This window comes from Stigmatopora nigra, chromosome 17, assembly GCF_051989575.1.
Source record: "Stigmatopora nigra isolate UIUO_SnigA chromosome 17, RoL_Snig_1.1, whole genome shotgun sequence".
NCBI lineage: Eukaryota > Metazoa > Chordata > Actinopteri > Syngnathiformes > Syngnathidae > Stigmatopora > Stigmatopora nigra.
Window position 1 is genome coordinate 6,414,547 of NC_135524.1, and position 25,851 is coordinate 6,440,397.

The 25,851-nt window shown below is 38.6% G+C and overlaps 1 protein-coding gene across 2 annotated transcripts in view; it reads right to left on the minus strand.

Moving 5' to 3' along the window:
- Nucleotides 1-6,159: 6,159 nt before the first annotated feature.
- Nucleotides 6,160-25,851, minus strand: part of pappaa (pregnancy-associated plasma protein A, pappalysin 1a) — a 69,158-nt gene continuing 49,466 nt past the window's right edge. The window contains exons 15-22 of one of the 2 annotated variants that reach the window (XM_077737575.1): nt 21,882-22,065; nt 21,062-21,263; nt 20,698-20,902; nt 19,641-19,788; nt 18,653-18,768; nt 15,107-15,178; nt 14,246-14,344; nt 6,160-8,469 (exon numbers count right to left, since the gene is read on the minus strand). In XM_077737575.1, coding sequence (XP_077593701.1) covers nt 8,377-8,469; nt 14,246-14,344; nt 15,107-15,178; nt 18,653-18,768; nt 19,641-19,788; nt 20,698-20,902; nt 21,062-21,263; nt 21,882-22,065 — 1,119 coding nt within the window. In that variant the 3' untranslated portion in view covers nt 6,160-8,376. Of the gene's footprint in view, nt 8,470-14,245; nt 14,345-15,106; nt 15,179-18,652; nt 18,769-19,640; nt 19,789-20,667; nt 20,903-21,061; nt 21,264-21,881; nt 22,066-25,851 lie in introns of both variants that reach the window. The other variant, XM_077737574.1, reaches the window with a different exon arrangement.

The following is a 25,851-nucleotide window of genomic DNA, read 5'->3' on the forward strand; positions in this document are numbered from 1 at the left end:
TCCCGAATTTCGGATACAGTGTAGATGTGCTTGTATATATATGTATGTGTATGTATATATATATCTCACCAACACAGTTACCTATTTATATATTTATTCATGTATTTATTTATTAACTTACTATTAAGTACCCATTTGTGTATAATGCCTTTTCTATTCCTGCATCCTCACCCTCTTCCTATTGCAACAAAGAAATTTCCCGATTACGGGATGAATAAAGTTATCCAATCCAATCCAATCCAATCCAATATTGTCCTGCGACATTAAATGAGGAAAAGATGGTGATTTGTCCTCCCACCTCAATGTCCATGTTTTGAAGAGGATTTAGAATAGTTGTGATTTTTGTGGTCGTCATGCTATAAAACAGTCTAATTTTTTGAACAGCTTTATCCCCACGAGAGTCGCAGGGGGTGCTGGAGCATAACCCACTTGACTTCAGGCCAGAGGCAGGGGACACCCTGAAATGATGGCCAGGCAATCACAGGACACATGTAGACAAACAACCAGTCACACTGACACTTGAAGTGTCCAATCAGCATATCATGCATGTCTTTGTAATATGGGAGCACCCGGATAACCCCGGGAGAACATGCAAACTCCACACATTTGGACCGAGCTGGATTTGAACCCAGATGTGGGCCGACACGCTAACCACTCAGCCGCCGGGCCACCCAGATTATTATTAATGCACGGCCTGCCACTGCCAAAACTGTGTTAATACAATGAGTCCATCGTGATTAATCCATCAGTAGTTTGTGATTCGGTTAATAACTTAGACATTTCTTCCCAAAGGTACCAAGGAATTGCATTTATACATTTTCCACAATTACTCTATTAATCACAATCTAACCATGGATTCTTATGATTCTACTTTTTTTTATGTGCCATTTATAATGTTATTAGAGGAAGAGAAATAACCATCTGCCTTCTAATGTCCAATGGATTCTTTATGGCAGGTGGTGAGCCGCTGTATTTGTTAAGCAATGTACGTTTTAATGAAGTTTAGCACGGAACGTCCTTTTTGACATAATAACCCAGTTTTACAGCCCCTTAGATGAAACTCAAGTCGTCAATTCTGCCCATGCCTGGAAGCGTCCCGTTGCCCTTCTATCAAGAGAAACTGAAGAAGTTCTTGTTGATACTTGGCCTCCAAAGAAAGCACTAACACATGTTGGAACACCCACATCCAAAACCAATTGCATTCACGACTTCAAAACCAATGAGCTGCAGCACATATTTCTTCAATGACTGCGAAGGACGACTGAAAATGTTTTAAACGTCTGTCACATCTCATTACTGACATTTGATGCATTTAGTATTTTGTTCTTTTCACCTTTGTTTTGTTTAGTTGAAGTGTTGTTGTCAAACTATCATTTGTTATTGGCATCCTGTGAATTAAAAGACACTTTCCATTTATTTTGATGATTATCTTATCTTTATGATTATTACACCCAACATTGGGATTTGATTGGATAACTTGGATAACTTTATGGACATTCTATATGCATTTGCTCCAAGCCCAAACTCATTGGAAGACAGCCTTATTTCTTTGCAGTTAGCACAATCCATAAGGCAAATATTTGCATTAGCTCCTGAACTAACACACCACTTGGTCTCTCTAATTGATATCATTAAGCAAAAAAAAAAAAAAAAAAAGGTGCCCATGCCTCCCTACGCGTGCAAACTGCCGGGAAAGCGTTTTCTTTTTCCACCTCCCCCCTCCGCAAAATCGTTCCTCTAAGCTCCCCATCTCGTTTCTTTCCAGTCATGCAACATTAGGGGCCACTTTTAAAAATCAGTAGCACGGTGTTCATTCTCACGGAATTAGGCCACGGTCATCAAACGGCACGCCAGAAACAACACTCTAATTTCCGTGCCGACGTGTCTATGATGTTGTCACAACCACCCGCGAATATTGAAATTCTGCAAGCTCGGTGTTTGTCGGCCATGTTTAAGTGATGCGGTCTCGCAATTGAACTTTTTGGGATTATCTCATCATATTTTCTGAACTGCTTCAGCCCCACTAAGGTCGGAGGGGGTGCTGGAGCCTATCCCAGCTGACTTTGGGCCAGTGGGGGGGGACATCTTGAAATGATGGCCAGCCAATCGCAGGGCACAAGGAGACAAACGCTTACACTCTTACCTAGAGGCAATTTAGAGTGTCCAATTAGACTGCCATGTGTGTTTTTGGAATGTGGGAGGAAACTGGAGTACCTGGAAAAAACCCACGCAGGCTTGGGGAGAACATGCAAACTCCACACAGGTGGACTGACCTGGATTTGAACCCAGGACCCCACTGTGAAGCCAACGAGCTAACCACTCAGATTTTCTTCCTATAGGAAAATTTAACACAAAGGTTATTCTTATTGTGTTACATTAAATTACACATATTTACTGACTCTTTCTGTGGTAATTAAAAGATGATAGATGAAACAGTTATGTTAACACTCCGTAACAAGACCTATTTTGACACTCAAATTAAGAAAAATCAATAAACTGCTGTTACAACACATTAAATATTATTCATAAATTAGCTTTGGCTAATACTGACAGCCTTTAAATATTTATTGGCACTCCTAGTCCAAAAGGCAATCACTGATAGCCAACAACCAGACATCTTCTCACTTTAACCAGTGTTTTATTTCTACACAATAAATGACCGCAAAAAAATGAAAAAAAAAATCGACATAATATTCATCTTTATGACTCTTCCTTATGAAAATATAGCACAAATTCAACATGTTTTGCCATGTACCAGAGCACCAAAAAATTAAGAGATAAATGCAACTGTGAAGAAAACAAAAGACAAACATCCATGGAAAACATAAAAAGTCCAACTTTTTTTTTTTTTTGTATATGTGCCGGAAAAAAAGTGCATACTGTAAAGAAACCAAAGACTAAAGAAGCCATCAGAGGACAACCAATGGCCTCCTTTACAGTGTCGGTGGATACCCATAGGATATTCTGACTCATACAGTCCAAAGTGAGGGCAAAGAACTTACTGTCTGGTGCCTGAAACAAAAAAAAAATGAAATGCATAACAATAATAAATCATCAAACAAAGCAACCAAGTTGCTACTGAGATTCCATTTCCACCCAGAAGTGATCATTTGGCTTCCATTCATCTGGATAGCAAATAAATATGACTCACCGGATATGATTGATGGTCTAACAAGCGAACAGTACTTCTACAAAGCCATGATAGACAAATAAATGCTAACTGCAAGTGGGCGTAGCAAAGCATCTTGGGTTAATTGTTTTTCTCTCTCTGTGTTTTACTGGCGATATTGAGACACAATAAACAACATATTTTGTATAATAGGATAAAAACTATCCAAGAGCTACTCCCGAACAGTTAGTACATTGTTTTTGCAAATACAATCATCATATAATACTACTATTTACATCTTAAAATATATTTGTTGAGCAATCAGGAACGAAACATTGCAGTAATACCACTAGATATCCACGTAATATGCAAATACACTTGTTTTTATTATATATATATATATATATATATATATATATATATATATATATATATATATATATATATATATATATATATATATATATATATATATATATATATATATATATATATATATATATATATATATATATATATATATATATATATATATATATATATATATATATATATATATATATATATATATATATATATATATATATATTAAAATAATAATAAACAAAAGGACACATCACCTTTTTGGAGGGAGACAAAAAGTGGACTATGTCTAGAACCGGAGGCCCGTGAGAGGTACTTCTTCATGTGTTACAATACACAAATAAAAATATCTTCATTGAGATGGCACATCAGTATTTTAGGATCTGAGGGGCTTCAAACACTCCTGTACTTCTTTGTCATATAGTTTACTGTATTTTGACATGCATAAGGAAAAACAGGTGTTAAATTGGAAACAAAGTGGCAACTGTTGGTATATATATATATATGTATATATATATATATGGAGCCATATCAAAGCCTGTCAGGAGAGCCAGCCGGACTCCTAACATACAGTATTAGTGTACGTGATAAGCCAGACGCTCGGCCAAGGTGAAGTGTGTTCCTTCAGCCTGCACTTCAAACATCTCTTTAAGCTGCCCAAACTTCCTCTCTCTCTTTTTTTATTTTTGCATTTTTTTTTTTTTTAACGTGGGGCGCCGCTCCACACTGGCCGCCCTGTGCCGCCTTGAGCTGACAGTGACAGATGAGGCAGTGTGTCAAAGGGGCAGAGGCAGCGGGACGGCCGCCCTACCCTCTGGGAGAAAAAAAAAATGGATTCATTGGCCGCCGTGGCCTACGTGTCGCTTTGCCACGGGGTCCGGCCCATGTGAGTACACATTTTCACACCTGGCCAAATAGCAGCTCAGGCCAGGAAAAGCAGCCCACCCAATCCCTTACCTTTCTCTCTAAGCCTTCTCTTTTTTAATCTGCATCCAAGAACACCCTGCACCACACTCTTAGGAAAAGGGTACCTTCAAAAGCACCGTCCTGTTATGTCAGACTGACCTGATTGAAAATGTAAAATTAAAAAAAATCAGAACACGACAGGTTAAATCTTGCCGATGCATTTTTAACCTCTAAGAGGTTTACAAGGGAGCCAAATTTAACAACCCAATGTTACATACCTCCCATAGACATTTTTTTAAATAGAAATGTTCATGTTCCATTATTTGAATCATTAATATTTTACATAGGAAGCAGGCAGTGTCTGTTTTTGTTAATTTTTTCCTTTTTTTTTTCCATATGGGTTTAAAGAAAACTATTCCCAGAGAAAATATGTTGCCAGATTGTAAGAATGATGGACGAACAATGTAAAAAAAATAACTTAGATGGAAATTAAATATAACTTAAAAAAAAGTATAACACTCTTAATAAATAGTTCTACTATGTACATCATTGTTATGAGAAGCGCAAAAAAATTATATCTATCTATCTATATATATATATTAATTAGTGTTGCACCGATACCATTTTTTGGTGCCCGATACCCAACTGTGTGATCTCGCCGTTTCTGTACCTTTTTACCCCAAAAAATACTTTATTTCTGATTTATAAAATTACTACATATTCAAATGTAAAGTAATTGCTATTAAGGCATGGTCTGCTTAACTTATTGTCTGCCATTGACTGCAATAGATATCAATTTGTTTAAAGTGGGATGGGTGGCCAATCTTCCACTTCAAATGGACCGGATGCCAACGATTGGGCGTCTATAATCATTTTGGAATGAAGAACAACCACTTTTTTTTTACTCTGTGGTGGTGTGTGAAGCTAGCTGCCATCTTGGGTTGGCCAGCAAGCAGAAAGTATATATTGTACAGCATTGGCACAGTATTTCTCACGTTTTTTTTCCACCAATGGCTAGGTTTGGATACGATAATGGTACCAATACCGGTGCAACACTAATATAAATATATATAAGGTATATAAGCAGCAAACATTACAGGCATGAGGTACAGTGAGGGTTCCTGTGATGACGACAGTTTTGAGGTGATGTTCCATCCGTGCATGAGTCGCTCGGTGAACTATTGTTATAAGTGATACCTTCTCCAAAAAGAAGTCAGTAATATTTCGTAAGCATTCGATCCAGTAGCAAAGTTATGATACAGGTCAAAACAACCAAACACTCCGTGAAGAGGCCATAACGGAGCAGAGCGGTGAATGTGAAAGCTGTGGTCATCAGGATAAATATAAGGACTCCCCTCACTGGTTACAGTTCAAGGTAGAACAGCCATATCCAGAGTAGTAATATTACATTGTATAATAATATATAAAGACCGTACATGTCTTATTTTGAATGTAATCTTTAAGGATAAAATCAATTAAAATGATGATTTATGTGTTCCTTCTCTCGATTTCGGCGCTTCTCGGCCAGAATATTCAAGGTGAAATAAACGGATGTGCAGTTGAGTCAGTGGCGATACGTAGAAATTTAAAAATGAACAGTGGAACTTTAATGTTGACCAAATCAAAGTTATCAAACAAATTGATGAATGCTTTACCTAATTAAGCTTTTTTGGGGGATTTTTTTTTAAATTGTGATGGCACCAGATAGTTCTAAAAGTAGGAGTAGCAAATGGAACGTATTGTACAAGCAGTGTGCATTTTTGGTTGATTTTTTGGTCTCTTTTTCTATCAAATTTTTGATGAGGCCAATAATTTGTCAACAAAAAAGGGTTGCTCAACCTTAGGGTTCCACTGTATTTTACATAGGGGACTATTTGAAACCTCGATAACACTTTATATGGACATGTCATAATTCAGAAATGACACCTATTTTAAATATGAATGAATATGATTTAGTGAAATTTGTCATTTTCTACCAGTACCAAAACACAACAAACTAACAGAACTTTTCTGTAGTTGTTGCATTTTGGTAATAGTTTTGCTGGTACCGAAACCTGCATATTTTGGACTTTAAGCAAAGTTGTCATTGTTTTAAATGTAATTTATGTTTAAGACAGTTAATGATGTCCATCATGAGCATTCATTCATATTCATGGCAGGTGTCTTAGTGAGTTTTATGACAATGCCATAAGAAGCATTGAAATAAAGGTTACCAAAACCTATATAGCTATTAGTGTTGCATCGATCCTCCTTGTTTTTTTGTTGTTTTTACTGCGGCATATATAGCATCGGCACATTATTTCTTAGTGCTCCCCAATATGAATGACATAATTTTAGTGGTGACTCGATGCAACATCTAATCCATTTCATTGCAAAATGCAAAGCATGTTTAGGAAACATTAAAGGTCATCTCATAGCAACACATAGGGAGTGAAATGACCAAAAAATAAAATCATACAGGTTGTCTCAGATCACCATTTGAAAATTAGCAGCTTCTGTACAGTTATTTTTTTGTTTTTTTGTTTGTTTTTTTTGAAAATCATACTTTTTCCTTCTCTTACATGGAAAACTTAAAAAGTGCAGTAAATGAGGTCATTATTCCAAACACTAATCGAATATAACATTTGGTACGAATCAATTCAAGAAAAAGATAAAGTGAGTCATATGTACACAATATTCAGTTGTATTTTTTTTCTCGTTTTTGGTGGAAATTAATACCTTGTGATTGTGTGTTTTATGTCTTTGTACTAACGGTTGTACTGCCTACCGTCAATCATACATTGCCACTTGCCTGTTGTGTATGTGTGTATTCTAATGAGGATATTGTGGTGCTATAGCAGCGAGTCCAATGAGAAGCTATAATCACGCTGTGACCGGAATCTAACTGAAGCAGCTAAACATAGGCTGATAAGCCAAGCAGCATCACTGTTTTTACTGTGTTTGTTTGTGTGTATGTTTGTGTATGTGACTGTGCAAAACGGAATGTCAGAAAAGAACCGGAGAAAAGAAACATATTTTGAATTATGTCTGAATTTTGCATACATTACAAACCCTCCTTTTACATTGTGGGTCAAATAGTATTTAAGGTATGAAAAAGTACCGTCAATTTGGGACTATCGGACAAACTATGGTCATTTTCCAGTGCTAGTCAAAATGAATTGGACGACTAGCGTTGTCAATAGCAGCTAATGAGTGAAAAATTATATTTAATATGTTTTTTTGTTTTGGGGGTGTAGTACGATTTACACGAGCATGATACATCGTGTAACAGCAGATGCAGTAGCAGAGGCCGCATGGACGTTGTTTTCATTTCAAGCTTTGAGTTCCTCTTGGAAAAAAAATAGACTTTGCATGGGAATATTGTTTCTGCGGTCGTGGGGTAATTACTTGATAGTTTCTCTGACTATTTGTTTCTTTCATTCTGGTTATTGTGAGTGGAATGTGCAGAGTGTAAATGAGACTGTCGCTTCCCGCCGAGCGAATTGAAACCTCTGATGTGCCGATGTAGAAACACATGAGTGAAATTAAGAGAGATACAAAATGCCTGACCACTCGTGCCAAAACCTCAGGCCTTCAAAACATGTCTGAGAAAAATGTGTCTGCATTTCCTTCATATTTATCATTATTGATCCAGCAACACCCTCACTGACCTTGAACATTTTGAATTTTGGTGTGTAATCGTCGAGCTTGGGGCCATCATCGAGACGTGCTACAGTTCCTCAGCTTGTCAAAGTTTTTTGCCCATCGTTTACAGATCTTTCCTACCGTTTCTTTAAGTCGAGGCATCTCCGGAGTTCCGTCATCTTTTAATGTGGATCGAAGCAGAGGGGTCGCGTGGATGGAGAGGTATGCCTGTTAAAGCAGCATGTGCAGGAAACCGGAGGATGAACATCAGGGGGGTAGATGTGGAGGTACCACCTTAGCCACTCTGGGTGTGTTGTTGAAGTAAAGGCTCTTGGGACGTCGAACAAAGACCCCATCACCCCCCTTTCTTCATTTTAGGTTCGGTCTTCCCGTTTGTTCTCGGCAGCGTTTGGATCCCGACAGGAGCACTCATCTCGTAGGTTACAAGACATGGGAAACGGAATCACCTGAGAAGGAAAAAGAGGAGAAAAAAGTGAATTAATGTTTGACTCAAAGTACTTTTTCCAATGGATAGTGTCACCAAAGCTTGAAGAATGTGCTGCATTTAAACCATGAGATAGGGTGACGGAGTACTGGAGACAACTACATCCCAGACTGAACGCCAGTCAGTTGTAGGGCACGCACAGAGAAAGACAACCATCCGCACTCACAACCACAAAGCCACCGAGAATTGAACCGTGGCGTCTGCACTGAAATCAGGCAAAATAATCATTGCACCATTGAGGTGTTTGACTATTAGTTGGCAAACTATTGCAAAATGAAAGTATCATTTCTGTACAGTTTACTCTTTGGCTGCCATTGGTAGGGATTGCCAGTTATCAATCAATGGGACATTGTTACGTTTCACTCTGTAAATATGGTCCCTTCAGAACAGGCCACTTACTATGTATTTTTTTTCTATCACTTCCTATTCATTTTGGGGCATTGCTAGTTCAATTACAGGTCATTTTCTTTTGGTTTCGGGTCATTTGAGTTTGACAGTTTATTTTGGTCAGTTTCCCTTTTATTTATATTGGGTGCCTTGGTGTTTATTTTGGGTCACTTTCTGTTGATTTGGGGCATTACTTAGTGACTGCTTAGTTATGTTTGTCTTTTTCTATTGTTTTTGGGGTCATTTATGGGTTACTTTCTGTTGATTTTGAATAACTCACCTTGTTGTTTAGGGCACAAAAATTCAACTGTGGTTATGTGCCCAAAACATCTCTAAAGTATTTATTTTTAAATACACCATATTCAAATGAATGATTGTAAAGGGTTGATGCAATAAATGACCAAATACATTGGCTGAAATTGACGGTACTAGACGTCCAATTCATTCGCTGTCAGCCATTCCATTTCAAATGGATGGAACATCTAGTGGTGATAAACTTACGATTGGACGACGAATCATAAAAACTCATTTAAATTCATAGCAGATAGATGAAAAGAGCCATATGATTGGGTTATTGTCAATGGCACAGATAAATTATAGTACTTATTTCCTTATACTGTGCTACCCAGTCCAAGTCCATTTTATTCCATATTTTCAATTTAATGAAAGGAGCAGCCAGTCAGCTTTCATTAATGACACCTGAACTAAACACCAACTCAAACTTTGTGGTGTGTCAAGCTGGATTAGTCTTATTTTAACATCCGCATTTCATACTGGGAACCATTGTACTAAAAAAGTTCACAACCACTTAACCTCTAATAAGAAAAAGTGATGCTGGCAGTACACCTCCAGATTGATCTGATAAGGCACCAGGACACCATTCGTGTGTGTGTGTATATATGTGTGTGTGAGTGTGCTTTTTTTTTCTTAAACATACCATTGGTCTGCTAAAGTTTGCCTTTGCATGACTTGGACCACATGTGTTCCTGCTTTGGCTAAAAAGAAGTGGGGGGCAGTACACTTTGTATACCAAAACAGCTGAGGGAACAAGCAAGCCCCCCGAGAGAGTCCCGCAGACTAGGTGGCAGCAGCTGGTGTTTTTTTTCCGGTGACTTTGGATGCTCAGTGCAATGACTACTGAGCTTAGAATTTTATTTAAACCATTTAATACTCCTAAAAAGTGTTAATTCCATGAAAATATGTGGTTCTGAATAAATAAACATCAATATTGTTTTTTAGGAAGCCATGATACAGCTGGTAGGTCCAGTTGCCTTGGGAACGAAAGGGTCAGCAGTTTGATTCATCGATGCGACTGTCCACTGTGGAAATCGCTGGCGGCCATATTGCGCAGGGTGACCAGCAGTTGAAAACTAGATCTCGCAAAGCATATTTTGGAGGATCAAAATGTTGTTTCCCAGCACTCACGATCCTAATATTGCTAGTATTACCTGCATTGATGAAATAATATTTAATAATAAAAAATAAAAAACTGACATTCTAGCTTGTCAACAAGATGTTCTCTTTTAAAATGAGCTGTTCTTCAACAGAGGGAGATCAGGTGGACAGAGTGGGCAGTGCCCTCCTAGAAAGCCACATTTGCACGGGATGTTTTGTACAAGACCAGGGTTGGGCACACATCAGAAACAGCTGTCAACGGCGTATGACGCCGAAAGCTCCCAGCGTCAGTTTAGTTAGTGTCTCGCTTTTGGTTTATCTTTCTATTCCCACTCGTAGCCACTTCCTTACTTCACCTCACTTTCCATCCAAGGACAATTCTGTTTATCTCAATATCTAGCGAATGATGGTGGGTGGCAAATTTGAACTGTTTTCCTTTGACCTTGACCCTAAGGGTGGCGGGGGCCAGCAGCCACATCTGGCCCTGAGTTGAGGCTCTCTCTTCAGGGTGGCTGGGAAATTGCTGGCTGGCCTTGTGGGCCCGGGGCCCCATATCCCAGGACTAGGGGGGCCTCGGGGTTGAGGCGGGACACCCAGTAACTGCTACATGAAAGACCGTCTGGTGGTTGTTGACCTTGTCAGAGCCTCATCCCTCCATCTCTGCTACAGGTAAAAATAACACAGCGTCCCTCTCATTTCGGTCCACTGTGTGTGCGTCAGTCGTTGCTTGGAGGGTGGAAGGTATGTTCAGAGCTAAGTCGTAGTTCGACTCAAATGGATTTCTTTAAAGGCAGTTTTGGAATCTTTAAACTGACATGCTTTTAGATTTTTTTCAAACACAAATACTGTTTTAAGGCCAAGCCAATGACTGACTAGTGTGGCACCGATACAAGAACTAAAAGGACATTTTGGGTATTGGGAAGTATCAGCACAATATGTACTTTTTGAGATCTAGTTTGTAACCACTAGTAGCCCTATCCAAGAAGGCAACCAATTCCGTACACATGTTTTCCCCATCCATCTGGCTAAGATGCATCCGGCAAACAACTAGTTAATCTCCAGGACATGTAAATGTTCATCCACCCCGCCCAGTCAAACTAATTTAGTGCCATCAATGGCAGTAAATGACTTAACATATATGATAATTTAATGGAAAATTCTGGTAGCAAATAGTTGGTTCTGGAAATAAATACATTTAAAAACAATATCAATTTTTGGCGACAAGCTATTGGGATGCAAAATATGGCTATGTATCTATCGCTATATGAATATATATTAAGAGCCCTGAATTGAAAATCGTTTGCCACTAGCAGACATTCAATCCATTTGAACCGCATGTAGCGAATCGCTCGGTCTTTGCGAGAGGCTTTGTCTGGATCGCGTAGCAGCCATTGGCAAACGGCACCACTGGAAGTGTAGTTTAGCTTCTGCAATGCAACATCTGCTTCTCTGGTTTGGCCTCTCCTTCTGAATCTGGCGAGGGTCTACAGTTGTATTCCTGGCATATCCATCTGTATGTCTGGCTGCATTTATACAGCAGTCTATGCGTCTCCTCGGATATTTCACTGTGTCTGACTGGGAAGCGTCTTTATTGCCTCTGATAAATTAAGATGTCCAAGAAACATGTCACACTTTTACAGAAATGACAATGACAATGCTTCCGTCCACTTTCATGTTTCATTTTACCTGGGGGCTTTTGCATCGAGATTATCTGAACGGCTACGTCTTTATGGTATTAGAAACAATGTTGCATATGTTCCAATTAGTCTTTAGGATGCCCACTTGGAGTTCTAATATGTTCCCATCATCAATTTCAACTTCAGTACAGGCACACTGACACAATGAGTTATTACGGCAATAGACGATTTCCAAATCATGCTTGCAGGTATTCGGGATTGGCCTTTTCTCAAGAGTTTTGTCTCAGTATGCCAAAGAGCCCTTCATCACCCTTCAGTAAGAGATTCTAGGGTGATGAGGGCTTTTTAGTCATGATGGTTTAAAGGAAAATTGTCAAAAGGAATCAACCTTACAGGAAGATTATTCTACTGACCTGGGATCGAATCCTCGACCCCATAACTATTAGGCCAACGTGCTAACCAAACACCCACTGTGCCGCCAACTCCTGTACTAAGGACCCTTTTATACAAATAGAATGCTTCAATAACTTTGTTTAAAATTTCGAGGTATGAGATCGAGACTTGGTATCAGACTTCAACTCAATGCTTAATTTAACACTAGAAAACTGAGAACATCTTTAAAAAAACAGAGTGACTAGATCCTACCTTTTGCCCAACTGTAAAGAAAAAAACCTCCTTTATAATATCCCGAATCTTGTCCTACTTAAATGCTCTCAACCGCCAACGTTGGCATTTGAGTTACTTACGCCGAGCTGCTGTTTATTCAATTGTTGGCAATTACAGTGGATTGCAGTAGCCTCACAAAAACACGAAAATGTAGGAAAGTAACCCTGGATACCACTGGCGAAACACAACTACTGAATATTTTGTTCAGCTTCTGACCTCAAACACTTACCAAGTAAAAATACTTAATAAGTGAAGGCAAACATATTTCAAATATGCACTTCATAACATGTAGCATGAAACGCTTGGAATCGTAATCCGCGGCAGAGAGCAAGAGCAAAAGCGAGGTGGTCAGTGCTGGCAATGGCGGCCCATCAGCTTGGACACAAACATCAGTCATGACACATTACAAATCGCGAATTGAGCCGTCCTATGCCAGAAGGCGAGCAGTAAACAGCGCTGAGAAACTGGGAGGCAACTCGAGTCGACCACCAAAGCAGACAGAAAAACATAGTCTCATTTAGCAAAAGTTGTTTTAGAGGGGCCAAGCCATATAACTATATAATTGCTGCCCTCCGCATACTGCGTCAAGCATCCAAGAGAGGAATTTCTTCCAGAATTGAGATGTAGAGGGAGGGGGTCTATATTAAAAAAAAAGAGGGGGGGTGCTGGTGCAGGCAACACTCAAAAGGCATTACTCCATACGCTTGCCTACTCTCATCTATTCCCTTTCCAAATCCGGCTGACAGCTTGCAACTATTAACGCTAGATCCAGAGTTGACCTTACATGCAGCTAGACCTTGCACCCTCAAAGCCCCTGGGGGTGGAATAATACACAACAAGTCATCCAGAACTCAAAGGGGGAGTCAGCAAATGTAATCCAATACATGTTTTGTCAAATCCAGGAATATTTCCTCATGATCTGTTAGCCGTCCATTAAAAAAAAAATGTCTAACAAAGTGGCCTGGACCAACCAAGACAATATTTTTTCAGCCAATTGCTTTTAGGGGGTGTCCATGCTTATGTAGTGCTTTTGCTGGCAATTTGCTTTCTTCCACGTCCTCAAAAAAAGGCCTCTGTGTTTAGAAGTGTTATGAATTTAAGTTAACTGTTCTCATATACATCATCCGATAATGATATCAAAAGTAGTCTTTACACGTAAAATTTAAATGAGTTCATTACGAGTAAACCTCCACGTCGCTTGATGTAGTAGCGTCTCCGACTCATCGGCAAAATACGCCGTGTCTCGTCTATATGATGTCACGCAATTTACGTCGCTGGTAGCTGACGAAACTCGCTTTCACACCCTGCGGTATAAACAAGTTATGATTAGGATTTACCCTTCCAAACCATACTCCAAATTGTAGAAGTGAACTTTTGTCGCCGACTATGAACTCACAGGCTTCCTAAAGTACCAGCATGGTATTGATAATGTGTTTTGGCAGCAATAATTGAGGCCTAATGATTCCAGTGGGAGTCCAAAATGAGGATTTACGGGCATAACGGTTCTCATTTAACATAATGCCTCCAATATATGTATCTTTAATAAGTAGTCTATATTATTTACGGTGGCACGACTTGCCAATAGTAACATGTAATGCAAAAAAAAAAAAAAAAAGGAAAATGAGTTCATGTGCAGTACGTTGTACAACTAACCTTCTTGGTCTTGACAGTGGATTGGCAGCAGTCGCCTCCGTCATAGTTACAGAAGGCTCGGTTGTTTACTGAATCGCAGTAGTTGTCTCCCATGAATGGCTATGTTATAAAAACAACAATAACACTCATTTCAGTACCGTCATAATTGCTCTAATGGTCGTTTCCTGTGCGTAATAAATGGCCTTTTTACATCCTTCATCTTTTAATGTGATTTTTTTTCTCTCTTTCTATTTGGACCAGAATCGTAAATCTGACCTAGAACGCCGTAAACTATTCAAAAAAAAGGGGGGTGGAGGGGCTCTCCAGTGAGTAGATTTATTAGGGTGGCCTGACCCTTTCCACTTGAGTTAACAAAGAGGATATCCAATTGGTCTAAAGTGCGCACATCATATAATTCTTGCATACAGCGGAGGGGAATTCCTTCACACGTGAATGCAACATTTGCAGAGGACAGACAGTGTTTGATCTGACGACCTCGGACTGACTTACAAATAAACTAAAGACTTTAAAGGCAGTGACTCCTTGTCGGAATTTAACCCTTTTCGGTGTTATTGACAATAGAAGGGTGTCAACACTGTATGAGGAGTTGGTTAATTTAAACTACAAAATGTAATTCAAAGAGAAAACTGCATAAAGGTGCTTTGCTGCTCTACTGGTGGGTCACTACGTTTTAGACATTTGCATGTCATTTCTAGTATATTTTGGGTTACTTTTTGTCGATATTGGTATTACATGACACTATATTGATATATTTTTTAATGTTTTTAAAAAGCATATTCTTGCTTAAGGCTATGTTTCTTGTACTGAGCTTTTATGTAACCAAAGAGGTGAATATTTGGGCTAAAATAAATATGACTTTACCTCACATCCTTTGAGACAGTGGAGCAACTCTGGGTGGGGATACCACTTGAGTCCCATGGTACAGACAATATTCTGTAAGAAAATGGAATCAAAAAAAGCTATTAAAAGACTGACAGAACTGTTCAACATAGTGGATAAAACCAACAAATAACTTCAAGAACAGGCGTGCTAAAACTAAAGTTTGAAGTTCTCGTGCTACTCTGCTCCTACTGCTTTTGATTTACAGCTCCCCATGTTGACCTCAAGACATGAGCAAAAACAACTCATTTTGAGAAGATATAACCTGATCATTGTTGTTGTTGTTGTTCTTTCCTATAACTTAAGCAGTCACAGGAGCGAGGGATCCGGCAGGGGGGGAGTGGGGGGTTGAGGTCAAGAAGCGGCAAGCGGGAGAGGCAAAACCACACACGCAAAAGTAAAGAGCACAATGTTCTCAAATATCTTTGCAGAATGCGCGGAATCCCATCCCACTGTGCTCGTCCTTACGATACAGCTCACGGGAGGTGTGTGTGGAATGCATCGGTGAAAGAATGTGTGGACCATAGGTGTCAAAGTGGCGGCCCGGGGGCCAGACCTGGCCCACCACATCAATTTGTGCAGCCCATGAAAGAAAATCAACTTCATGTTTTATGCTACAATTTAAAAGAATAGAGAATATTCACTCGTTTTTCCCTAAAAAAAAGAATTAAAACATAATAATAGAATGATCAGTGTTTGCTTTTTAATTAAAAATCTTGCAACAATGCGCAAAATACATAAAATACTACATATTGTAGGGGATAATTTCAATGGTTATGGATTTTTTGAGTCATCTTTGACACGATTATATCATTTAATTAGTGTAAAAATCAGATTGTAATACACAAGTGAAAGAAATAAGCTCTTTTGTCTTTTAGGAATGTCAGTGAATCCATTAGATTAATAAATTCTTCACCACATGGACTAAAAAAAATCATTACACGTCAATCAAAAGACTAAGGAAATAGCGTTAAGATCTCCAGTGCTGTTCTAAAGCTGAACTCTTCCAAATCAAACTGTATCCTGTGTTCTCAGTGCAGGTCAGAGCACTGTAAATCCAACCCATCTCAGCGGGATAAAATAACCACTTCACCTCGAAATAACACCCCTAAGTAACAACCCCCCTCAAGAGCCTTAATCTAGGATGGTTTACATGTTTTTCTTTTACTGGATGCCAACAAAAGCTGTTTGTTATTTTGCCAATGTCTGTCTAAAGATGAGATGATGCGGCCTATAGGACACCCACATCACATGATGGAGCGCCTCAATTCAGTCGGGTAGCAGAAACTTTCTTCCCCTTCTGTACATCCCGCTTGTTTCTCGTTGCTTTAGCAATGATGTCATCCAGAAAGCCCTTCCCCTCCCTTTCGCTTCTCTCAGCAGGGCCGTAAATCATGATAATCCATGATGGTTGCCTGGCTTCACCCCTCACTATCTATGTGATCCTCACCCGCTCCGAGCCTCCCGGGGCGCTGATACCACGTAAAAATAGATCCCCATCTCAGCACCACCTTAGACGACGTAATAGATATATAGAAAATGACTAATTCCGATAGGAGCTCGACAGGCTAATTTTGCTGATAAAGGGGAAGGCGGGTGATTGGGCGGGGGGCCGCACAGTCGTTAGCGACACGGGGCCGAGAGAAAGAGGAGGGACGTCTAAGTGGGTCATGCTGAGAACTGAACTACAATTGGTTTAAACATTTTATAAGGAAAGTCTGTAGTTTTGGTCATTTTGTTTTATAGAACTTTAATGACAGTATTAGTATTGTAACATAATGATGTGATTTTATTTTTTCATAATCATGTTATAAATAAGAATATTGATGATGAATATCTAAAATAACAGATATAATAATATTTATAATATAATATATAATAATATTTAGATTGATCAGATTTTAGAGAAAATTTGAGTCAACTTTTTTTTAGGAGCTTTCTGATGATTTAGGGAAATGTTTAGTTATTTTCTTGTGGATTTTGGGTCTTTTCCGGATGACTTTGGTCATGTCTCATTGGCTTAGAAGCATTTCTGGGTGGTGTCATGTTTATTTTTGGTCACGCTTTATTGATATGGGTGTTTTTTTTGGTCTTTCATTCTAAATGATTGGATGTCAATCATCTCAATGTAGATGTAATGGAGAGCTAACACCCTTAGTGTTATAGTTAATCTTATTGGTTCTAGTGTCAAACTCAAAGAACTGTCAGGTCATCGACTATTTAGAAGTAGACAAATCAATCTATAATGTTCCTAACGAAAGGAACAAACAATCAAAAAGCCTGCTGGTATGCAATCCGCTGGAGGCAAGCTCTTACAGCAAAGGCACGCGTCTCAATTTACCAGTTAGGACAAATCATATCAATTACGCACATCAACGAGAGACGGAACATTAAATGTCCTTGTGGCCCAACACACTGCTGACTCAGTGTGACTCTGAAAGAAAGGGGGAAAAAAAAAGAAAACCGACATAAAAACTTGGCAAGAAAGCCTAACCCTAAATGTAACAGCCAAAATGGGCCTAAACTGTCTGTAACCGTCCAACTCTGAATACCATAACTACTAATCTGAAGCCCAACCTTTCAGTTATAACAACAGAATCTAATGGTCAATCGCAAAAAATAAATGAAGGATCACTTAAGCAAATGCTGCCTATAAACCTAAACCCAATCCATGCAATCCTAACCTAAATGTAAACCTTACCCCTACCACTTATGTCGTGACTACTTATTATATTGATTACCTATTTTTTTAAACTTATTTATTGGCTATTTATTTGTCTGTAGGGTTGTTGTTGTTGTTGTTATTTGTGGTGAAAGCTTGAAATCTCATTTCTACACTTGTTTAAAGACAATAAAAGCCTTCAATTCAATTTAACCTTCAGGAGAAATACTGAATGTGCATATTTTTGGTAATCTATTTGAGAAGAAAAATGGGACTGTGAATGTTACACAACTACTTATGCAAGTGTAGCATTGTTTTTTTTTCTTCTATTTTTTCCCCAGAGAAATAATGATTTTTGCAAACATCTCAATCAGATTTATTACCAAGATAAAAAGAATATTTACTGCTCTCATTTTTGTTTTAAATCCAAATTTCTACCCATCTTTGTTCATTAATCCCTCCCAGTCAAAAAGAATTGAACATTCTGCTCAGTCAACATCAGCCAATGAGTTCACTGCATCCTCTACAAACTCTTAAGGAGCAATGTATTCCATTCTGAGAATAACACCGGGTAAACTGATTCAACATTTGCGTAGGTTTGACAAGTCTACACGGTCTAAAAATACCAGTCCACTCGATCGCTATTAGGAATATGTTAGAGGGTAACACCATGTTCTGAAAAATGTCTGAGGGGTTGCCACGTTTCGGACCAAAACATTTGGAAGATAAAAGCTGAGTACATAGTGACGGACGGCGCGAGGATGTCAAAAGCACACTGGAAATTCCTCAAAGGAGAGTTGTGGATCACAGACTTTTGTCAAGTGCGTCTGTCACAACAGCGAAGGGGACTAACTCATCCAACGTACCTTGACCTTGTGTGGGTTTCTCCAATGCTCCTCAAGTACGCTCTCCACAGTCATATTCCCAGGGAGGATCACTACATCGTTGTTGCTCTTTCTGCAGGTTAGATCACACTCCTCGCCTGCACGTGACAACAAATCCAAATCAATGCAATACTATTAAAAAAAAACCAACATAACGTGTTGAAAGATACATGTATTTTCTCTTTTTTGATGTGGTGAAGCATAGATTGAACAGATACATATACATTTCAAAGTGTTGCTTTGCGGAGACTGAGCTCCTGACTTGGTTTACCACCATTATTGACAAGAAATCTGTTACAACTTTGAAATTCTGTCACTGCATCAATTACACAGCTGTCATTATTCAGTCGTGGTATCCCTAAATTTCTTTGTGGCTCTTTGTTTTTGTTTTTTTGTGTTATGTACGCTGTAAAACAATAAAAAATGTCCAACAATTTAGGCTAATGTAACACTTACAGTGATGGTTTCAAAAGTTGCTTTCTCCTATTCTCAGAGAACTGAGTCACATCTGATTCGATTTGTTACAATGATAACTACTGACAGAGCTATTTTATATAGAACTGTTTGTTACATATTCTCTGTAATGTCTTTCAAACAGCTTTCTTTGCTTTTTATTGGTGTAACTTGCTTTTAGATAGTAAAACAGAAAAATGGAAGCACAAATATTAAACTGTTATGAATTTTGAAGTCACTAAACACAATTTGGCCATTTTTTTTTACATTTTAGGTGGTGTCAAACGGATTTATACGTTTCTTAACTTTTTCCTTGAGGTGTAGTTATGTAAACGAGTCATAGATTCATTGGCGGTCAAAAATGTTACTCCAAACAATATCAAAATACTGGTTGTGATGTCACAACCAGAATCATAGAAAAATCGAAGGGTGAAACAACAAAGAAATATTATTATAAATTATAAGTAGCCTACAGATTACCTCGTTACGAGTCTGTAGTGCCCAATTTTAAACCCACCTATGCCATGTCCGTGCCTACATGAGTACTGAAGGTCAGGATGTAGGTTTTGAGGTAAAGAACACTGCCCTTTGCTGGAGGGGCAAAGGCGGAAGGACCCGGTCCAGTTGCCGTCCTTCCTGCAGCGGATGGCGTTGGATCCCACTCCCTACAAAAACAAGGCATACATCAACACGCTCGGCCGAGTGCCAGGGCAATGACATTATGTAAGAACAGTATGCCACCAGCATCTTGTTGCAAAATGGGGGAAATACAATCCAACTTTTATCAGGCATCCTAGTCATGAGAGTCAGAGACGATTAAGAGCTGTATACATTTCAGAATTCCATAGCAAGCAGGGCTGTTGTGGAAATCAATAGCCTACTGAATAGAATATCATCAAACTAAGGTTTGCAATAGGAGTAGCATGTTTATCACAAGAAAACTAATGTATGTATATACACATACACACAGATATATAGATAAATATATTACTGAAATGATACTTTTAAGGATTTTATCTTTCTTTAAATGTGATTTTTTTTTAGAAACTACACACACATTCTCAGTGAAATTGTGATTTATGCCAGTGTATGTGGTGTCCAATCATTCTTCTCTGGATTTAAATTAATTTGACAAATTTGCTAATGTTAATATCTGCTAAAAACATTTTTTCTCTTCTTCTTAAGGACCTCTACGGTCCAGATAACCCCTAGAGGTCAGAAGTAGGGCCTGAGGAGGTTAAGAAGGGCAATAGGCCAACAAAACAAGAGCTGACGCCTGACACGAGCACTAATATCTAATGTTTGTGATGAATATTCCTTCGTGTATATTAAATTTTCATGCATTTAGTATTCATCTATTTAGAGATCTCTTCAATGTTCTTTTTTTTTTAACAAAAGCCTTCAAAGAACAGTCAGACAGTCAAAGAGGAGAGGAGTTTGTAATGAAGGTCATGACTTTGGTTGATCTACGATTGACGTATAGGAGAATTGGATAAAAGAAAAGCAAGGTTATGAAGACAAAGAGAGGAAAGAGATGGACAGACCTGCTTGCATGGAGCGTGCAGCAGCCTCACCGTGTGGGCGGAGCCTCCATTGACGGCATTAGCGCTATTACCGGCCAGGTCGGAGCAGTTCAGTCGGCAAATGCTATCGAAGCGGAAGCCGTCGGTACAGTGGTAGGAGCCGTGGAAGATGGGGTGTGGGGGCTCACAGGTAACTGGTTCACACGCCCCCTCCAGCCAACTGCCATCCTCAGTGCATTGACGCTTAAATGCGCGCCTAAAATAAAATGATTGAACAGAAACTGTACTTTTCCAGTGTTGTCAATTAAACTTTGATAAGTGTTTTCATCAAAATTGTAGCTAACTTGTAGAGCAATTCTAGTTTTTCTATCACAATCAATAAAATGAGTTCATGAAGAACTGCTTCCATTTTTACCTCTTAGGTTTGTTAGTAACATGGTAGCCTGGCCTGCACTTGTACTTGCACAGTGATCCCACTTTGAGGCCCGTATCGTTGCAGCGTTTGGTTTGCAGTACAGCGTTGGGCACAGGCGGAGGAGCTGGGCACCGAAGCTCACAAAGAGCCTCTGGAAAGGACCATAGACCGTCTTCTAGACAAGTCAGAGTATTGTTTGTACCTAATGAAGAGATCACAGCAAAAAAAACAAAAAAAAAATGGAAAAATGTGCGTGCGGATCGAATGACCAAATGTGTTTTTGTTATATATTTGCAGAAATATACTGATATCTTGACATAGAAGGGCCCCAACATACGAGGAATTTGAGAAAATTCCAAGCAAATATTTAACTTGAGATACGAGGCAACTTTTGAGATACGAGCATACAAGACACGAGAGGCAGCTTATGATATTTACGCCGCATCTCCCTCGTGTAAAGACCTCTACGAGCACTGGGTGGAGCATTCAATTTTTTTTTCCATGAGTGGTTTATAACGTGACAGAGACTGACTAACGTCATCTTGCTCTGTATCTCTTCCATCGCCACCATAAAAAATGCACAAGATCCTAATGTGCATGAAATTTTAAATATGAAAACAATGTAAGAGAGGACAAAGGCCTCTCATCTGTTGCTTGTCAACCACTCCGAAGAGGAAAGCAATAGATGGCACTTAGCTTTGCTCAATCATGCTTAGATTCCCTCATATATTTCCCATTCGCCAAACTTCATCTAAGATATTTTAAGGGGCGGTCTGGTAATTAAAATGTATACGTGCATGAGCAAGGCGAGGCAACTCACCTACAAGCTGGGCGGGTTCACGGCATTGGAAAGTACTCTTCTTGCCATAGGTGGTGCCCTCAGGGAAGTTGAAATGGGCCGGATGGACGTGGTATTTGTCAGGCAGACCACAGTCGACAGGCTCACATGACACCTGTTTGTTCCACTTGCCATTTGCGCAGGTAATTGTCACCAATGAATGGGACTGAAAAGGAACACAAAGTATGATTTTTCAAAAGGAGGCTAGAAATTAGATGCAGATTAAAATTTCACCAGAAAGTGGAGCAAAATATTCCCTTGGATATCCCATCCACTGAACTTCAGTTGTATATACATATAGTTTACACTTATTCTACTTGTATGTACTTGTTTTTCAATATATATTTTTAGATTAATTCTTCCCCGTATGGCACAACAATAAAAATGTTTTTTTTTTTATCTTAATAAGTGACATGCATGGACGTCAAATCCACTTGAACAGACATTCAAAGCATCTCCCAGTAAAAAGGATTGGACGTGTCTAGCAGTTAATGTGCATGTTGCTTGGCAGGAAAAAGTTTGACCAAACTGTAGACAAATAAAAAGCAGCACACATTTTAAATTGCATTACAACTTCATAAACATTGTGAGTGCCAATCAGAGATTGGACTGACTTAAACAGTTGATACCCTTCAAACTTAACACAATGCAGGAAAACTTGGGTGGCAGTGTGTCAATTTCTGGGAAACACACACGGGATGTTTTGCAACAGAAATACCACGAGAGTATTTAAATTCCTGTGCCTCCATCTCTATCCAATTTTTTTTCTTTTTCTTTTCTTTTTTTTTTTAAACAGAGGCAATCACTTTTGTTTGCTTGAGGAAAAATACAGAAACTATATTATACAGTGACACATGCTAAAAATATTTGCTAGACCAAGTTAATGACTTCATCTTAGCTGCATGATTTATTAATTGACAGCTGCTGGAAAGATATTAATAAATATAATTTTGACTTGTCTGGGACTCTCCCTACAAAAATAGATGTAAAGAAGTAAAATTGTCCTTTTAGAGCTATTTGGCACTGAAAGCTTGGAATAACCGAACAGTAAATACTGTTTGAATATTAACCTCTGTTAAGCTTTTTACTTCAACCCATTTAGCACACAACCTTTGTTAAAGTTTAAAATGTTTGTAAACTTTTGGACCATTGAGGTATTAATCACAGGTGTCAAAGAGGTGGCCCTAGGGCCAGATCTGGCCCACGAAAGTAAATCATGTGTCGACTTCATGTTTTATGTTGTAAGAGATTTAAAACAAAATAAATACTAACAAGAATAATATATTTTTTCAGTTTGTTTGTAGTTTAAACAACACATTAAAAATAAATGAAACAAAATATTTCCTGATTTATAGTTGTTTTCTCAATGTAAACAATAATTATACATTTCTTAAAATATTTCAATCATAAAAATATATTTACTGTATTTTTATTAAAAAGACGAGAGTTCAAGATATAACTATTTACTATTAAAAGGCTCAAAAAGAAAAGTATGATCTTTAAACTATCAGATTGGATGTCTAGTGATAAACTAATTGAAAGACTCTTAATTGGGTTTTGAAGAGCCAAAATTTTCTATAATCGACAAAGGCATGTAAAGTCAAAAAAATGCAAACTGTCTAAATATGAGGGAGGAGTAAACATTATTATTTGAAAATGTAAAAATGTCTCTATTGAAACATCCGATCCCTGACCGATTTGCCTCTTTCAAATAGCTATGATTCCTGTAAATTAGCCTGCTTGTGGTATTCTATTCGCAGGGATGAGAGCAAAATTCAGAACGTCTTCCAAACCTCAAGTGTTTTCATCCTCTTCTATTAACAAGCAGCATGTTACACAATGGGAAAGCTAAAATTTACAGCCACGCCAAATGAATCTCGCAACAAAGCTGGGAAAGTTTGATCATTTTGACATCCCGCGTCGGCTCAGACTAAATAAATGAAAATCTGTGTTTTTAACATAAATTTCTCGCTTTTTTTCCCCTCAACCCTCTGCTTTAGACAGGCTCCAAAAAGTAAACGTCACGCAATTTAACCCACGTTTCATTTGCAACGCGAACCCCTCATTTCTTTGCCGTCATTAATTTAACGCTTTCATCTGGATCCCAGCATATGACACCGCGTCACGCCGCATAACAGTATCAGGTTCGCGCCAAATAAATAAACTCCCGGCGAGATTGGGCGCTCAAGATGCAACACGTGTGTCCCATGTGATCACGGCTGCCGTAAACGCGCTCATTTATCTCCCGAGAGGTAATGTGTTTACGAAGAATATGCATGCAAGGTTCTTCAAAGTCGTCCAATGACAATGTTGCGCTGTCAAACAACTGCGGTAGGCAGTTAGAGGACACCTAACGCTGCGAGCAAGCGCCCCTATGCGTGTCAATTTGTGGGAAGTTTCCCTCCTTTAAAAACTTTACAGCTGACTAGCGCTCCTCCAGTAGCCACTTTAACAACCTTTGGCCACTCCGTCTAATTCGAGCCAGGCAGCCTATTAGACGCAAGGAACGACTGCGTTTTCATTCAAGCCAGAGCCTTTTTTTCTCAAGTGGCGCAAAAACACATGAGCACATGGGAAAAGTATGGCAGCCGCCTTTACTGCAGTTGTATTCCATTAATATCTTCTGCAGGGTTTTAAGTACTTTAAAATGACTTCATCTATATATTGGCCTTACTTGAATGTTTGTTTACTTGTTTTTTTTCAAAGTGCACACAAATTTGCTTTTATGAACTACCCATTACAAGTGTCCTTCAATTTTTGTAGATTTCATATATCGACATAGTATTGAAACTAGAATCGATACCAATTAGGTACAAAAATGATGTCATCGGTATGGGCAAAACTATTGTATTTTTTTTCCCTAAAAACATGTTATTATTGAAGTATCGGCATAACACCAATTTTGGGTACCAATTCTGGTACTCAGCAATATGGTATGGGCCAATGTTGTTACTCTACTGATACCACGTTTTTGGACCCCCAGCAAGTTTTCTTAAATCTTAAGTAATATACTTTCTTGAATAACAGTCATTGGTATAATATAGAGATCTAAATGTCCAATCCATTTAAAGAGGACATTCCATCACTGCCACACTTCCATTAAAAATGATTTGGACATCCACCAACTGGTAAATTCTTCATGGCAGAATCATGAAAAGACCTCTCAAGACCCCAAACAACAAGGCCTTAGCACTTAATTTCTTTATACTCCGCAAAACCGATCACAGTAAAAAATGAACAGAACTAGTCTATTCATTTGACATGGATCGTATTTTAGTGAAAAACAGGAATTTGATGCTGACTCTGACCAACAACAGAAAATGATGCGGTGGGCTGTAACTAGCCCCCAGGCCACTAGTTTAACACCCCTAGTTTAATGGAAACAGCCATATGTGATTATTCCGTTCGTTATTTTGATGATTTGACGCACTAAAACAGCAAAGGAAACACATTTTCAGCGTAAATTTGGACACGCGTAGACTTGAACCTCGTATTGAACAATAAAAGGGACTCCCGCTGGTGTTTTGGCTAAGGCTGACTTCATGTCGAGCCAACCGCTGTTAAGAAAAAAAAGATTTGTGTGCAGAAAAAAACAGTAACATCAGAGAGTTTTTTGAGTGACAAAACCTAATAAGGATTTGGATTCTGGCAACAACATAAGCTCTCATTGTAACCTAATGAATGAGAAAAGGAACCAGATTCATTGAAGGATTTAAGCACATCATAACCTTTTTTGGCTAATGAAATCCACAAACACATTAGAGACAGCTGTTTTGGAGATTTATGAAATAGCATTTAGCACTAAAAGACTAAAGCGAGAACCCTTTGTGTGGCACATTCAAATTTTAAACTATATTGAAATACATGCTGAGTAAATGATGTCACCAAATCAATACATTGGTGAGCCAAATCTTCCCCATTTAAATGCAAGAAGGACAGGCGATCATTTTTG